This window comes from Lepidochelys kempii, chromosome 4 (assembly GCF_965140265.1).
Source record: "Lepidochelys kempii isolate rLepKem1 chromosome 4, rLepKem1.hap2, whole genome shotgun sequence".
NCBI lineage: Eukaryota > Metazoa > Chordata > Testudines > Cheloniidae > Lepidochelys > Lepidochelys kempii.
This window is the reverse complement of record NC_133259.1, coordinates 136216783-136233343: the sequence shown is the minus strand read 5'-3', so window position 1 is coordinate 136233343 and position 16561 is coordinate 136216783. Positions and strand designations below refer to the sequence as shown.

Sequence of the window (16561 nt, the reverse complement as noted above, 5' to 3'; positions counted from 1 at the left end):
ACAAAACCACAAACTAAGTCTAAAATACTAGATAGGATTTGAATCAGTAATCTCTCACCCTGACTGATGATACAATGTGTTCTTAATGGTTTTTTTTTTTTTCCAGGTGGATTTTTATAATTTAATACTTTGGAAATGCCAGAGATCTGCTTACCTATCATATTAGATGGGAGATATTACCTGTATCAAAATGGGTGTGTGTTTTTAAAAGGCCTCTGCTGGTCTACTGTATAAATAAGTAACTTTTGTAAAATGCTGTTTTGCTTCTTGTGATATAAAACATCCATATCTGCTTTTGTTGATAATTAATGAAAAATAATGTATAGGTGCAAAGTTTTTTTCATACTGGGTAAACTGACCATTGGCATATAAAAAAAGCAAATGTGCCAGAGAATCAAACGCTTACTGCTACAGAATATAACAGTGCTTGACATAGTAATTGATGTTAACGCTAGCACATTCTGTGGGCTTTGGTTATTTTATGCTATTACAGTAGAGGTTTAGAGGTCCCATTTCTTATACAAAGGGATCAAATAAGCAAATAAGTCTAAAACCCAACATCATAAAAGTTAGAGATGGAAAAGATCTACTAGGTCACTTGGCCCTTTCTGCTTTAAATACAAGTAGAGAGACAACTAACCAAGATAGCACTCTTTGGCCAGATATGTTCTGATTGAGTGGGGAAGGGAAACCACCTGTCTAGTAAACCCATCTAAAAAAATATGTGATTTGGTACTACTTTTTATAAACTCACCATTGTGCAAGTCTACTTTACTCATGGTGAAGTCTACACGGCAGGTGGGAGGTGTGATTCGCAGCCCGGGTAGACAGACTTGTGGTAGCTCAGCTAGAGCTAGTGCACTAAAAATAGCAGTGTGGACATTGCAGCGCTGGCGGTGACTCATGCTAGCTGCCCGAGCTCCCACCCAGGTAGCTAGTCTGAACTCCTGTCAGTGGCATAACGTCCATGCTGCTGTTTTTAGCACATTGGTTTGAGCTGAGCTAGCACAAGTCTGTCTACCTATGCTGGGAATCCACTTCCCAGTTGCTGTGGAAACATCGCCTCAGTGGCTCTCTTCCCATTAAGTCAATATTGGGGTAACTGGACTGATGTAGCCGCTGCCTCTATTTAATGTTTATAATTTATTTACAGTAGCTACTTTGATGTACTAGGTACTTTCCAAACACTTAAGGGATGGTCCCAACTTTACAGAGCTCATAGTCTAAGGGCAGACAGGGATTAGGGAAAGGGGAATAAATGGTAATTTACATACAAGTCAGCTCAGTTCACTAAGTGGTGTGGCAGAAGTGGATATTTAAAAAGGATTCAGATGTGGATTGTACAGGGTCTTTGTAGATGAGCTATGGGAATTCATACCATGGGGCTTCCTGGAAGTGATTATATGAGAAGCTGGCAAATGGGTGGACAAGGCTGGGGAGTATTGGAGCAGAGGTGGTGGGGGAAACATGAAGCTTAACAATGGAGGACAAGTAGGAGAAGTCAAAATATATAGCACTTTGAACTTGGTGACAAAAAGCTTAAATTTGATGCAAGAGTGGACTGGTACCACTAGAAGGATTCAGACTGGGCTGATCATGTGGTCAAATCAACAGTCAAGGAAGATGACTTTTTGAATTAGGTGTACAGTCTGGGTCCACTTGTGGTCATTGACAATCCCATGGCACTTTTACAATTGTAAGAGCTTTAGCTCTGCTGTTTGAGCCAAATTCCAATTTGAGTAATTATACTCTTGTCTAACTAAAAGAAAAGGAGGACTTGTGGCACCTTAGAGACTAACAAATTTATTTGAGCATAAGCTTTCGTAAGCTACAGCTCACTTCAACTAAGTGCACCTAAGTGAACTAAGTGAACCTTGAGCGGATCACTGCGGACTATGTGGCTCTAGGAAGAAGAATAAAGGAGTTGGAGGCGCAAGTGGTGTTCTCGTCCATCCTCCCCGTGGAAGGAAAAGGCCTAGGTAGGGAGCGTCGAATCGTGGAAGTCAACGAATGGCTACGCAGATGGTGTCGGAGAGAAGGCTTTGGTTTCTTTGACCATGGGATGGTGTTCCATGAAGGAGGAGTGCTGGGTAGAGACGGGCTCCATCTTACGAAGAGAGGGAAGAGCATCTTTGCCAGCAGGCTGGCTAACCTAGTGAGGAGGGCTTTAAACTAGGTTCACCGGGGGAAGGAGACCAAAGCCCTGAGGTAAGTGGGAAAGCGGGATACCGGGAGGAAGCACAGGCAGGAATGTCTGTGAGGGGAGGGCTCCTGCCTCATACTGGCAATGAGGGGCGATCAACAGGTTATCTCAAGTGCTTATATACAAATGCACAAAGCCTTGGAAACAAGCAGGGAGAACTGGAGGTCCTGGTGATGTCAAGGAACTATGACGTGATCGGAATAACAGAGACTTGGTGGGATAACTCATATGACTGGAGTACTGTCATGGATGGTTATAAACTGTTCAGGAAGGACAGGCAGGGCAGAAAAGGTGGGGGAGTAGCACTGTATGTAAGGGAGCAGTATGACTGCTCAGAGCTCCGGTACGAAACTGCAGAAAAACCTGAGTGTCTCTGGATTAAGTTTAGAAGTGTGTGCAACAAGAGTGATGTAGTGGTGGGAGTCTGCTATAGACCACCGGACCAGGGGGATGAGGTGGATGAGGCTTTCTTCCGGCAGCTCACGGAAGCTACTAGATCGCATGCCCTGATTCTCATGGGTGACTTTAATTTTCCTGATATCTGCTGGGAGAGCAATACAGCGGTGCATAGACAATCCAGGAAGTTTTTGGAAAGCGTAGGGGACAATTTCCTGGCGCAAGTGCTAGAGGAGCCAACTAGGGGGGGTGCTTTTCTTGACCTGCTGCTCACAAACCGGGTAGAATTAGTGGGGGAAGCAAAAGTGGATGGGAATCTGGGAGGCAGTGACCATGAGTTGGTTGAGTTCAGGATCCTGATGCAGGGAACAAAGGTAAGCAGCAGGATACGGACCCTGGACTTCAGGAAAGCAGACTTCGACTCCCTCAGGGAATGGATGGCCAGGATCCCCTGGGGGACTAACTTGAAGGGGAAAGGAGTCCAGGAGAGCTGGCTGTATTTCAAGGAATCCCTGTTGAGGATTACAGGGACAAACCATCCCGATGAGTCGAAAGAATAGTAAATATGGCAGGCGACCAACTTGGCTTAATGGTGAAATCCTAGCGGATCTTAAACATAAAAAAGAAGCTTACAAGAAGTGGAAGGTTGGACATATGACCAGGGAAGAGTATAAAAATATTGCTCGGGCATGTAGGAATGTTATCAGGAGGGCCAAATTGCACCTGGAGCTGCAGCTAGCCAGAGATGTCAAGAGTAACAAGAAGGGTTTCTTCAGGTATGCTGGCAACAAGAAGAAAGCCAAGGAATGTGTGGGCCCCTTACTGAATGAGGGAGGCAACCTAGTGACAGAGGATGTGGAAAAAGCTAATGTACTCAATGCTTTTTTTTGCCTCTGTTTTCACTAACAAGGTCAGCTCCCAGACTGCTGCGCTGGGCATCACAAAATGCGGAAGAGATGGCCAGCCCTCTGTGGAGATAGAGGCGGTTAGGGACTATTTAGAAAAGCTGGACGTGCACAAGTCCATGGGGCCGGACGAGTTGCATCCGAGAGTGCTGAAGGAATTGGCGGCTGTGATTGCAGAGCCACTGGCCATTATCTTTGAAAACTCGTGGCGAACCGGGAAGTCCCGGATGACTGGAAAAAGGCTAATGTAGTGCCAATCTTTAAAAAAGGGAAGAAGGAAGATCCTGGGAACTACAGGCCAGTCAGCCTCACCTCAGTCCCTGGAAAAATCATGGAGCAGGTCCTCAAAGAATCAATCCTGAAGCACTTGCATGAGAGGAAAGTGATCAGGAACAGCCAGCATGGATTCACCAAGGGAAGGTCATGCCTGACTAATCTAATCGCCTTTTATGATGAGATTACTGGTTCTGTGGATGAAGGGAAAGCAGTGGATGTATTGTTTCTTGACTTTAGCAAAGCTTTTGACACGGTCTCCCATAGTATTCTTGTCAGCAAGTTAAAGAAGTATGGGCTGGATGAATGCACTATAAGGTGGGTAGAAAGCTGGCTAAATTGTCGGGCTCAACGGGTAGTGATCAATGGCTCCATGTCTAGTTGGCAGCCGGTATCAAGTGGAGTGCCCCAAGGGTCGGTCCTGGGGCCGGTTTTATTCAATATCTTCATAAATGATCTGGAGGATGGTGTGGATTGCACTCTCAGCAAATTTGCGGATGATACTAAACTGGGAGGAGTGGTAGATACGCTGGAGGGGAGGGATAGGATACAGAAGGACCTAGACCAATTGGAAGATTGGGCCAAAAGGAATCTGATGAGGTTCAATAAGGATAAGTGCAGGGTCCTGCACTTAGGACGGAAGAACCCAATGCACAGCTACAGACTAGGGACCGAATGGCTAGGCAGCAGTTCTGCAGAAAAGGACCTAGGGGTGACAGTGGACGAGAAGCTGGATATGAGTCAGCAGTGTGCCCTTGTTGCCAAGAAGGCCAATGGCATTTTGGGATGTATAAGTAGGGGCATAGCGAGCAGATCGAGGGACGTGATCGTTCCCCTCTATTCGACATTGGTGAGGCCTCATCTGGAGTACTGTGTCCAGTTTTGGGCCCCACACTTCAAGAAGGATGTGGATAAATTGGAGAGAGTCCAGCGAAGGGCAACAAAAATGATTAGGGGACTGGAACACATGAGTTATGAGGAGAGGCTGAGGGAGCTGGGATTGTTTAGTCTGCAGAAGAGAAGAATGAGGGGGGATTTGATAGCTGCTTTCAACTACCTGAAAGGGGGTTCCAAAGAGGATGGCTCTAGACTGTTCTCAATGGTAGCAGATGACAGAACGAGGAGTAATGGTCTCAAGTTGCAGTGGGGGAGGTTTAGATTGGATATTAGGAAAAACTTTTTCACTAAGAGGGTGGTGAAACACTGGAATGCGTTACCTAGGGAGGTGGTAGAATCTCCTTCCTTAGAGGTTTTTAAGGTCAGGCTTGACAAAGCCCTGGCTGGGATGATTTAACTGGGAATTGGTCCTGCTTTGAGCAGGGGGTTGGACTAGATGACCTTCTGGGGTCCCTTCCAACCCTGATATTCTATGATTCTATGATTCTATGATTCTAAGTTCCCCCTGTAGTTGTTGTAGCTATTGTTTACTTTCCTTTGCAAAAATGTATTGTGGTGGTGGTGGTGTGCTCTGTCAAGCCAGAGTGTCTCCAGAAGTGGGTGCATATTAGTTTTGGGTGAGTGATCTGATCCTTTGTGCAATTTTTAGGGCATTTTGAAATCATTCAAAGTGAAGACTGTATCAATAGAAGTTTAAATATTGTTTGTCAAACTTGGTATTTTCTTGTAATTTATATCCTAAAACAGAGACATAGATGCTATTTTTTTGAAGATTAGTGGGATCTTGACTGTCCTTTGTTGCTCAGTAAAGCAAAGCATCAGCCTACTATAGGGACTGATCTGGTAAAGTGCTGAGCCCTTTCACTGGGAATTGAGGGGACTTGGCATTTAGCTGGATTGGATCTTTGACCAGGATATTGAAGCTGCATTGACAATTGGGCATGCTGGGTGGGTAGGTAGATTGATTTATGAGTACTTTTCTAGCTCTACTTTCTAAGATTCTAAACATCTAATTTCTGAAATTCCATCATCTATATAATTGGATGTCTGTATAAAGAATCATAATGTGATCTTCCATACCAACTTCTTTGAAATGTGTATTATTTCTTTTTGATTCACCTACTTCAGTCACCAGCATTGCTGGATTATGTAATTTTTTTTTTACCATAATTGGCATTTTTTAGCCTTGCAAGCTATGCCAGATGGCAGGGCAGTTGGATTAGTAAGGGGTTGCTTAGCAAGCCATGACTATTGCATTATTACCACATCATCATGATATTTTTACTCTTAACAGAAATTCAGGACAGTCGCTTCTCTCCCTGTCTCCCACTACTGATGACATATTCAATGCAAGGTCAGAAGTTTTTGGATGATACCCTGTTTCAGCAAACTGAGCTGGATTTTGCTCCTCTAAGGTGGGATGAAGTTCCTGTGTGTTGTTTGAATTCTCTGCATTATATGTTCTCTATGTGCCTGTGATTCAAAGAATTTCCAGATACAGTAGAATCTACTTATTAGCAACCCCTCTGTTGCTAGCAAAAAGATACCATTGTCTGGGGATTGCTAATAAGTAGAAGGCAGGTTTGCGAGGTTGCAGCTAGGGAAGGAAGTGCTGGGCTGTGCCATCCCTGCCTGCTAGCCGGGCAGTGGCAGGGTAAGAGGCTTCAGCCCAGATGTTAGGGCTTTCTACAGTACGTGGGAGTGCTAGGGGCCCCACGAAGCAGGGTGCCATTTCAGATTTTGGTGGGGGGGGGCATTTTAACCGTGATTCCAGGGGCTACTTAGGCACCTGAAAACTCTCATTTTTTTTTTGCAGATAATAACTTAAAAATTATTATCTGACAGGAGAACTGTATCTAATTCCTATATAAAGAAAATTAAATAAATATTAGACTCTAAAACTAACATGTTCTGATGTCTTGTCAACTCACTTAAGGGACGTTGGTTAGGTTTAAAATTTTAATATATATTCTTACTTTGTTACTAACTCTTGAATACAACAATTATAGAAAAATCTAGCTTACTTTCTATTACTTTTTTGAAGTTCACCAAGCTTGGAATAGATCATTTAACTTTTGGAAACATCCTACTAGGGCAGGGCCCCGTGAGTTTAAACTGCACCTGCCTGGGGCTCTAGGGGTGTTACGCTACTATAAATAATATACTAGAAACTGACTTTAAACAGGAGTGAAGCTGATACTTTCACATTAACACTATTGCCAATCCCAAATGTTCAAAAATTATGAATCAGGCTCACCAAAAATCATGTGATTAGCTTTAAAATCATCATATCATGTAAAAATAATAGATTTGGTATTATTTTTATTTGCCTTCTGCTTTTTGAGCCTTTTGAGTGCACTGAGATCATATTTTGAAGCTTTCTCCACAGCCACGAGGGCTAGAAACTTCATTTTTCTTTAAGAATTGATGGCTGAAATCATCACATATCCACTCGACTCCAGGAGCTGGGGCTTCAAGGAAAATAATAATTATCATGGAACTCATAACAAAATCATGAGAGTTGGCAGCACTGCTTTCACTTCTGTTTAAAGGTTAGTTACTTTCCAGAAGGCTCTTAAACACAACACTATAGTGATTTAGTTGCAGTTCTCACAGGAGAATATTTAAAACCAAACCCTAAGAAAATTCCACGTTTTAAAGTTGAGAAAAAAATTGAGACCCCTGAGGTATGTCAGGGACACTGCAGGCAGGAAAGGAAAATAAATAGGCACAGGTGCTCTGGGCAGCTCTTCCTCTTGAAAAAAAAGTTGGATGGTCAAATCTTCTAGTCCTTAATCAAGTAAAATTTCAATTGCCATCAGCGCCACCACTCATAGATGTTAACATCACAGTGAACATGTGATAACATGGTCAATAACTATACACTTCGTAATTAAATATCTGAGCCATCTTATCCAGAGTTACACATCCTATACGCATTTACTCAGAGACTACATTTTCTGGCATATTCTGTACAGTGCTGAGCACACAGATGGTGCCCAGTGAATAATACAAATAATGACAATAATCGTAGACTTTATGGACTCCGTGGATGCAATTTCTGTTTTTTGTTCTGGAATTGGCCTGGATACAGCTGAAACCCTAAGAATTTGAGGCATAAACACATCTGATACTCATACGACACTTTCTCATTCCTTTCTTTTCTCGAACTTAGAACAAAAAACGACAAAACAAAATACTTTTCAGTTAAAATCTAAAATTGCACAGCAGGCATTGCTCTACAACCCAGCATGGGACAGAACCTGCCCCCCCTTGGCAGGTAAGTGCTCTCCTCTCATCTGACTCTCATTCTCTCTTTTCTTCATCCTTCCTGACCGCTGTGCTACTTTTCATACTGTCAACCATGACATCCTTCCCAATTGCTGGAGTCTTGGAGAACTGTCCTCCTTGGTTTCGCTCCCATCTATCAGAGTCCTCTTTTTTGCAGCATGAAGCCAAGAGATAGGCTGGTCAGTGGATAGGGAGTTAGCCCTGAGAGACCTGGGTTCTACTCCCCCAATGGAGTTCCTGTATGACCTCAGGCCAGTGCCTTATGCACAGAGTTTCAAAGATTTTTAGGAACCCAAAGATGCATCTAGTGGGTTTACAAAGCACCAAGCTTCCTAGGTGCTTTTGAAAATCCCACTAGGTGCCTAAATACCTTTGAAAATCTGGCCTTTAGTCTCTCTGTGCCTCGGTGCCCCATCTGTGCAATGGGAATAACAGCACTGCTCTACCTCACTGAGGGGCTGTGATGTGAGGCTCTCAGATATTATAGTGATGGGGCCACATAAGTACCATAGGTAGAGTGGAAACTTCTCTATACCACTGCTAGCCCTTCCCTGGGTTTTGGCCCCTTCTTTTCACCTTAGAGACTAACCAATTTATTTGAGCATGAGCTTTCGTGAGCTACAGCTCACTTCATCGGATGCATGCCGTGGAAACTGCAGCAGACTTTATTTATACACAGAGAATATGAAAAAATACCTCCTCCCACCCCACTGTCCTGCTGGTAAAGCTCATGCTCAAATAAATTGGTTAGTCTCTAAGGTGCCACAAGTACTCCTTTTCTTTTTGCGAATACAGACTAACACGGCTGTTACTCTGAAACCTTTCTTTTCACCTACGCCCCTCACATCTCCCTCTTTTCTAAATGTAAACTTGGCTCAGAGGGCTTGGCTGTATTTCTTCTGAGTCCCCTGCAGACTCAGGGGGTGGGGGGATTTCTTCAGCATCCCCCATCCCCTGCAGTGGGATTCCTGTTTTACAGGTTCATCTAAAGACTTCCAGATCTTTAATTTAATTACCAGCCCTTTCTTATCTTAATCACCTTGCCTCTGATTGGCTTCCTGCCCCAGGGGCACAGGCTGGGAGAAGCACCTCTCTGCAGAACTCACATTCCACACTAATGCTGTGCAGTTAAGAGCTCTGCCTGGGAGCATACCTCCTGTACGAAACTCAGAGGGGGGCAGGAGCACCCCCTTGTTCCCACCTAAATGGCGCCCCTATCATGGAGCTACCTGGTACCTCTCCCTGGACTCTCCAGAGGTCGGGAGTCAGCTCGACACAGTGCTTCCTTCCCTGTGTAAAGTCCTCCCGCAGGGTGGAACCTGGAGAGGGCAGGGAGAGATACTGTGCAATTGTGCAAGTGAGCTGTAGCTCATGAAAGCTCATGCTCAAATAAATTGGTTAGTCTCTAAGGTGTCACAAGTACTCCTTTTCTTTTTGCGAATACAGACTAACACGGCTGTTACTCTGAAACCTGTGCAATTCTGACACCTGGGCTGCAACCCCACTCCCACCATTGCCTTGCCCACAGTGTCTCCTTGCAGCCCACAGCTCCTTACCTCCTATGTGGTCCTTTGCACAGGCAGGTTTGCAGGGCTGCAGCACCAGAAGGAAGCTCCAGGAGTTACTGAGCACTGGCCGCAGGCAAGTTTGCGGGACTGCAGGCAAGGGAGGCACATCCCAGTACTTCTTTTGCTGGGTGCAGCCTTGCAAATCTGCCTGTAGTTGGGGCCTTTCTTCCACAAGATGTTCTTAATAAACGCATGCTGTTGGCAATATCCGAATTCATTAACATTAAAGTCATTGGGACAGGACTAGTTGTTAGTATCCAGGTTGCTATTAAGTAGAATCTGCTGCAGATAGTTTGTATTAATGGCACAATGAATTAAAGTGATCACATTAGAAGATGGACAGGACAGAAACTGGATAAAATCTGATTAGATATCCTTGAGTTCTGTTTGGGGAAAAGCCTGTCCGTTTTACTGGTCCTTCCATTTTCTCCTCATTTTAACCCCTTTCTTGAGGATGACTGGCCAAAACCCCTTTTGAGTCATTCTGTGTCTCCTTAATCATTTGAGAGAAATCACAGTTGAATGGCATGAGGCACTCTCTCGTTCCCCAGGGCCCTGTCTGATATTCCAGCCCCATGGACGCTAATATGGATTGATCAATCTTTATGAGTAGAGCTGGTTGTGAATTTTTCAATAAGACATTTTTTGTCAGAAAATGTTAATTCTTGAAAATTGACATTGGGAATATTTCTTGGGTCCAGGATGTGATTTCTGGTGAGTGTGTGAGACCGTAGTTCCTTAAAAAGAAAGGGAGTACTTGTGGCACCTTAGAGCTGTAGCTTACGAAAGCTCATGCTCAAATAAATTGGTTAGTCTCTAAGGTGCACAAGTACTCCTTTTCTTTTTGCAAATACAGACTAACACGGCTGTTACTCTGAAACCTGTCATTATGCAAGGCACTTAGTTCCTTAGTAACCTAGTGACTAGGGCACTCACCTGGGTTGTGAGAGATCCAGATTCAAATCTCTCCTCTACCTGAGTTCCATGCATGGATTTGAACCTGGGTCTCCCGCATCCCGGGTGAGTGCCCTGGCCACTAGGCTACTGGCTATGCTGGAGTGGAGATGTCTTTCATGTTTTTTTTATTAAAGTGTAGAAAGGTCTTGTTCTTGTTCTAATGTGAAACAAAACATTTTGAAACTTCGAATTTTTTTCTAAAACTGAATGAATGGTTTTTGGCTAGCTCTACTTTTGAGCAGTTATGATTGTGTTGTAGGGATGAGGTCTTAATTCTCTTTTCACTAAGGCCAGTTTACATTGTTCTGGCTATACAAAGGGGCCTTAAAATTTTAGCCTATTGCATTTTACATTTCACTAAAACTCTTGTCCTAGAGAGTCTTTGTTCAGAAGGAAAACAAATGATTCTTCTTGTGTGATGTTGGTAAGGAGTGTACTCTGTTTTAAAAAAAATGTGCATTTCAAGACATAGATGCATGCAGTCTCCTTGCAATGTTGTCAGTATTTAGGTTACATGACACAAGAATCCAGGCATGAGGAAGGAAAAAAGTATGTTGTATCCCAGTGCCAAGTGTCACTGTTTCATTACTGGTTAATAACATGTGATTTAAGACTTTGTGGATTCAGCTGGAATTGATCTTCCAATGAATGTTGAAGAACTATTGTATGCACCGTGGAGTGAAGCTCATAGAAGAATGATTATCAAAAGCAAATAAGGCATTTAATAATTCAGGGTGAAGACAAAAATGTAAGAAATCTGTGGCAGTCTCCTAACTATTGCAAACCCTGGTGTTCATTTCAGGCCTGGCCTATTTTATATCCTCGTTGAAAAATATTTGAAGTCCTAACTTGGAAGATTTTTAAAACGAATACTGTGTAGGGTATTCATTTCTAAACAATATATAGTTGTCACATTTTTTAACTATTAACAAAAATGAGACCTATGAATACAAAGAGAGTTAGAGGGTCCTAACTGGTGGAAAACACTGACATGCTCATTAGAACCATAGTATTTATATTTCCAAACCATTATTTATAGGGATATAGTAATCATTTTTTTTAAAGTAAATTACCCTGTTTTTAAGGATTTAAAATATCTGCTTGAACTATTTGGGTAGTACCTTCAGATGTATGTGTTGCTAAATCCTAGTTGTTTGCTCTCATGTAGAAGTCCTATCTTTAAGCTTGTTTCTTTTAGGCAGAAAATGTTGGTGTTGAAAATAAATGTTACCAGAGAAACATTTTCTTTTTCTTTTCTTTTCTCTTCCAGAGGAACCTCTGATGTTTCTGATGCTTCTGAGCAGCATTCAAAGCCTTTGCAGATCAGTGAAGCTGTGCAGCTGGCAGCCACTGAAATACCTTCAGACTTAGTCAGTGGCTGCTTGACCCTGTCCGAGCATCCACTTGCAGTCAGCACTGTAGAACCTTGTGATGTCAGCTGCACCAGCTATTTGTCTCAGCACCCCATTTGTCTTTCTGGACAGATACCTGTGGAGAGGAAGGAGAAGGCTGAAGATCAAAATTGTAAACTTGGTATTAACAAGTCTTTCATCCCTAATAGAGATGAAAATTTAACAGACCCAAATAGAAAAATGCTGCTAAACGAGCCAGAAACAGTACAGCCTCCAGAAGTATTTGCTGCAAAGGAAGCCACTAGTGGTTTTGTAAATAATAACTTCTTTTTAGACAGCAATGTGCCAGCTCCTCTCCTCCTTGAGCTTCTGGAAAAAGAAATAGGATTATCGAGCCATGGTGGGTTCTCATCTTCAGAAAGCTCTTCATGCAAGAGCATATCGGCTAGGGACCCAGGGAAAAACAAAACAATGCAGCGAGTAGGAAATATTGAGCTTTCTGACAGGGAGTCAAAAGTGTTTGTAAGAGAATCACATCAGAAGCTGGAAGAAGAAAAGTGTGTTCCTGAGCTTGACACCTCCAGTATGTTTTCTGATGTTTTGAGGAGAGAACCTTTTAAAAATTCCAATGCCCCAGAAGTGTTTTCTGCAAAGCCTTCAGAAATGTTCATGTTGTCCAAGGGACATAGTTCAGATCTGAATGACTCTGGCAGATTGTGGTTCTCTGGTGTTACTATGGAGCCCCTGGGAACCATTCTAGATGAGCAGCAAAAACAACTGTTTTCTAAAATGTCTGGGAAACAGGAAGAGGAGCCTCTCTCTGCTATGTCCAAAACTAGTGTCAAGAACAGCGCATCTGACCAGCCAGTCACAGCTAGTGTAGAATCTGGTGGAACATGCAGTGAGAAGAATACTGTTGTGGAAATCCCGTCTGGAATTAACAGAAGTGAATTAACTCTTTCAGACTTCACCATAGAAAGGGGACATAAAAATACAGGCATTTCACCTTTATTTAATCTTCCTGTAGATGATGGCTCATTCTTTGGACATTTAGCTCAACCAATCTATCAGTCCACCCCGGGGATATTTGTAAGCAGAAGTGAGAAGCAGGAAGTACCTGGTAAGCCCCTTCCTATCAAATCAAATCTTCAGGCTTCTCTTATTTGTTTAAATGAAGAAACTTCTAGGAACTCATCTACAAATACACTTGTTTCTTCTGCTGAGAAGCATCATGCATTCCAGAGTGGACAGGAAATAAACAGTGAAAGTTGTGAGTCCTTAAGAACAGTGTATCCTCGTACTGGAAGAATCCAGTCTCTCCCTACCCTTAATTTCATGGAAAAGGTAGGAGCTTGGAACGTGAACCAGCCAATGGAGAAGATACCTGATGCTTTGGCTTTATGTGGCTTGAGTGGAGTTTCTCCAAGGAAGAAAGCCTACAGTGCAATTGCTGATTCCTTAAATCATATTTTATCAAAGCAGAGCAGCAGCAGTGGTAACCTCAAGAGTGGTTTAGCTGCACCCTTTGGCGGGACGGGTTCAATGACCAGTTTGCATTCCTGTGATAAGTCAGCACATGCTTCACCACTTATCAGGTCTCAGTCTGACAACTCAGTACATGTTATCAGCAGAGAGGCTTCACAGATTGAAGTTGTTCAAGCAACAAACCCAGATGAAGTTGTTCAGCCTACAGAAGACAAGAGCAGAGTTTCTGGAATGCCTGAAATTAGAGAAAGTGGTGCTCAGTTAGGAGACTCCACAACCCCACAGTTTACAGCTGTTCTTGTCACTACTGGGTCCGGTGGTGGTGGTGATGACGACAATAATAGCATAGGACAAAATTCAGATCAAAATGTCTTCATTTCCAGTGAAAGGGTTGCTCAACTTCTCAGAGAGGAGGAATGCTATCCAAGTGGTGAGCAAGAGAAACACAATGGTCTTGAAAATAATACCAGACAGTCACATGATCCAGAACTCTCTACTAGCCAGATTGGTATGGATCATTTCAATGACATTTCTCCAGATAGTTTAAACCTCTTGGCTAGTTCACAGGCAAGTAGCCATGTTGACTTGACTTCTGCAAGCTCTTCTTCAGTAGTTGCCAGGGATTTTTTCACCAGTTTAGAAGGTGATAACGTCATTCCTTTCTTGGCTCCTACTTTGAAAACTCCAGATAAAAAAGACATAAATATTGAAGAAAGAATACCGGTAAGATATTGCTTGTAATTTTGCCACTTTTCTTTAGGTTTAGTCATAGGAAGACTGAGCGGCCTAAACTTGTGTTAAAAGAAATAGGAGTTGAAGGTGCTTGAACATCACAAGAAAGAGCCCATTGTATGGAGAGACTGGTGTAGTTATAGAAGCTTTTAATATCCCATGTGTGGTAAGAATATTTGGTGCTACAGCTACAGACTTCTTCAGCTTAGATGTTAGCTAATATGATTTAGTTTCTAAATAAGGTAACTGAGCCAAGTAATTTTAAAGGACTCCTTCACTGAAGATAACTTTAAAATATATACAACTAAAATCTTCTAAACCCACTTTCTCCTACAGTGTTTTCTTACACTCTTTCTGCAGTCAGGGTAAAATTTATTACTGACTAACATGGCCATGGCACCATTGAAATGGAGTTGTGCCTGTTTATGGCAGTAGTGAATTTGTCCCATAATGTTGAATCAGTATTTTAAGTACTCATTGTTGATCTGGAAGTAATACACTTTTAGGGTATATTTCAACAAGACAGTGGAAATGCCTGGGCAATGGGTTTAGGGAGGATGATCCATGTGTAGAGGGTAGCATGGAGGCAGGAGTGGGAAAAGGATATATATGGCGTATTAAGGCTGGTGACAGTGGCTGAACGTAGAAGGTAAGAATAAAAGCAAAAGGAGACAAGGTCAGTGATATAGGTTGGGGTTGAGTGAAACAGAGCCTTGAAATAAAGGACAAGGTGCTAGAATTTCTGTTTGCAGTGCAACGGCAAGCCATTTATGACCTTCCAGTCTCTTCCATGTAAGCAGACTGTGATGTCCCAAATGTCAGGTTTTGATTCTACCACTGACCCTGGGGAAAAGCTAGGATGCAAGAGAGAGAACTTTTCACACACCCACACATCTTCAATAATAGCAAAAGCAACACAGAAAATTCCTGGCGAAGCAGATGGCTTCTTCTATAAATATTATTTCTTTTTTAAGTTTGCCCCAGTGTAAAAGTCTTAAACAACTGATGATTAATAAACACACACACACACACACACACACACACACACACACGATAGCCATTCTGCCTACAGTTCCTTACATAAAGACCAATGGGATCTTCTTTTGCTAATCCAGTCTCCCCTCCCTCTCTTTTCAGAGTGGCTAGATATAGGATGGCTGCCAGATTAGGTGGCAGCCATGTTAACACTTGCCTTTGCTGATAGCTGATGAGTTAGTGAAAATTAAATGCAGATGTATGTTAATGATGGACTTTATAATTCAGAATAAGTGGCTCCTCTTCTTGCAAAATGATTTCTATAATAACAATTTAGTCTTTGGAATCAGACTTTTACTCTTATTTTCCTTGAAAATTCCTTGAAATTTACACTGGGAAAATAATCTTAGAACAGCTTCTGTGTGCATATAAAGCTATTCTCAGTTGCCTAGGAAGATAAATATTGAAAGAAAGATGTGTGAAATTTATTAAAGGTAAGAATCAGAGACTACAAACTATCGCTGTTCTAAACAGAATTAGCATTTCCCCTTTAATATTCGTTTTGAGGAATTCTCTTCTCATAAATCACTGACAGGACTCAGGAGGTTTGATCATGCATTTGGCTATTAATATGTATGTCTATAATACAATAATAGAAATAGAGATGGAAAAGATCTATAAAGTCATTTCGTTCATTCCCCAGCCAGTGCAGAATGTATAATACAGATGAGGCGAAATTTAAACCGTCCTTATGAGAAGGAATCAGATAAAGCTTTGCTTAACTGGCAAGTGTCTTCACTGGTGTTGCAGACTTTGTGAGAGAGGGGGAATCATTTTCCTAGCTGATCCGGGGAGGTCCCTTGAATCTGTTATAGTAGCATATTCAGAATATTTGCTTTTTCTTTTCTCCCTTTATTTGGGGTAGGAGCTGGAGTGACAAGGCAATTTGATTTCTCCTCTAATCTTTAGGTTGACTAGGGAAGAGAATTGGTCAGTTCCTCTCCAATTTGAATTCAGTGTGAGAAGGGGAAGAAGTTACTTAAGGTAAATCTGACTCTTCATGAGTCACTGATCTGATAAAATCACTTAGAATGGTGTAGAGCTGCAGACAAGGGATTAGACAAATGTGAAATATCAAGTCAACAGATTTACAAAAAGTTTTAATAAAAAACCCCAACAGTTTCTTCAAAAAGCTTTTGTATTTTCTAAAGAGCAAATCCAAGTGATGATCTTGAAGAAACTTTCCAGCAATCACAACGGGTATGCTGCTGGTTCGATATAAAAATGGGGTTATCTCAAGTGCTCTCTTTAGAGTCAAACTGTTCTTGTTTAGTAGGGACAGAACATAAGAACATCATGAAGAAAGAAAGAGATAATAGGACAGAAAATATCGTATTACCTTTAAATAAATCCATGATACGCCCACATCTTGAATACTGCATGCAGATGTGGTCTCCCCATCTCAAAAAAGATATTTTGGAAAAGGTACAGAAAGGGGCAACAAAAATTATTAAGGGTATGGAACTG

At 42.2% G+C, this 16561-nt stretch overlaps 1 protein-coding gene across 10 annotated transcripts in view; it reads left to right on the top strand.

Annotated features, from left to right (window-relative positions):
- Positions 1-16561, top strand: part of ALMS1 (ALMS1 centrosome and basal body associated protein) — a 130942-nt gene that overhangs the window by 48629 nt on the left and 65752 nt on the right. For all 10 annotated transcript variants that reach the window (XM_073342984.1, XM_073342983.1, XM_073342985.1 and 7 more), the window contains 2 exons: positions 5969-6089; positions 11761-14050. In XM_073342984.1, the coding sequence (XP_073199085.1) occupies positions 5969-6089; positions 11761-14050 (2411 nt within the window). The remainder of the gene's footprint in view (positions 1-5968; positions 6090-11760; positions 14051-16561) is intronic.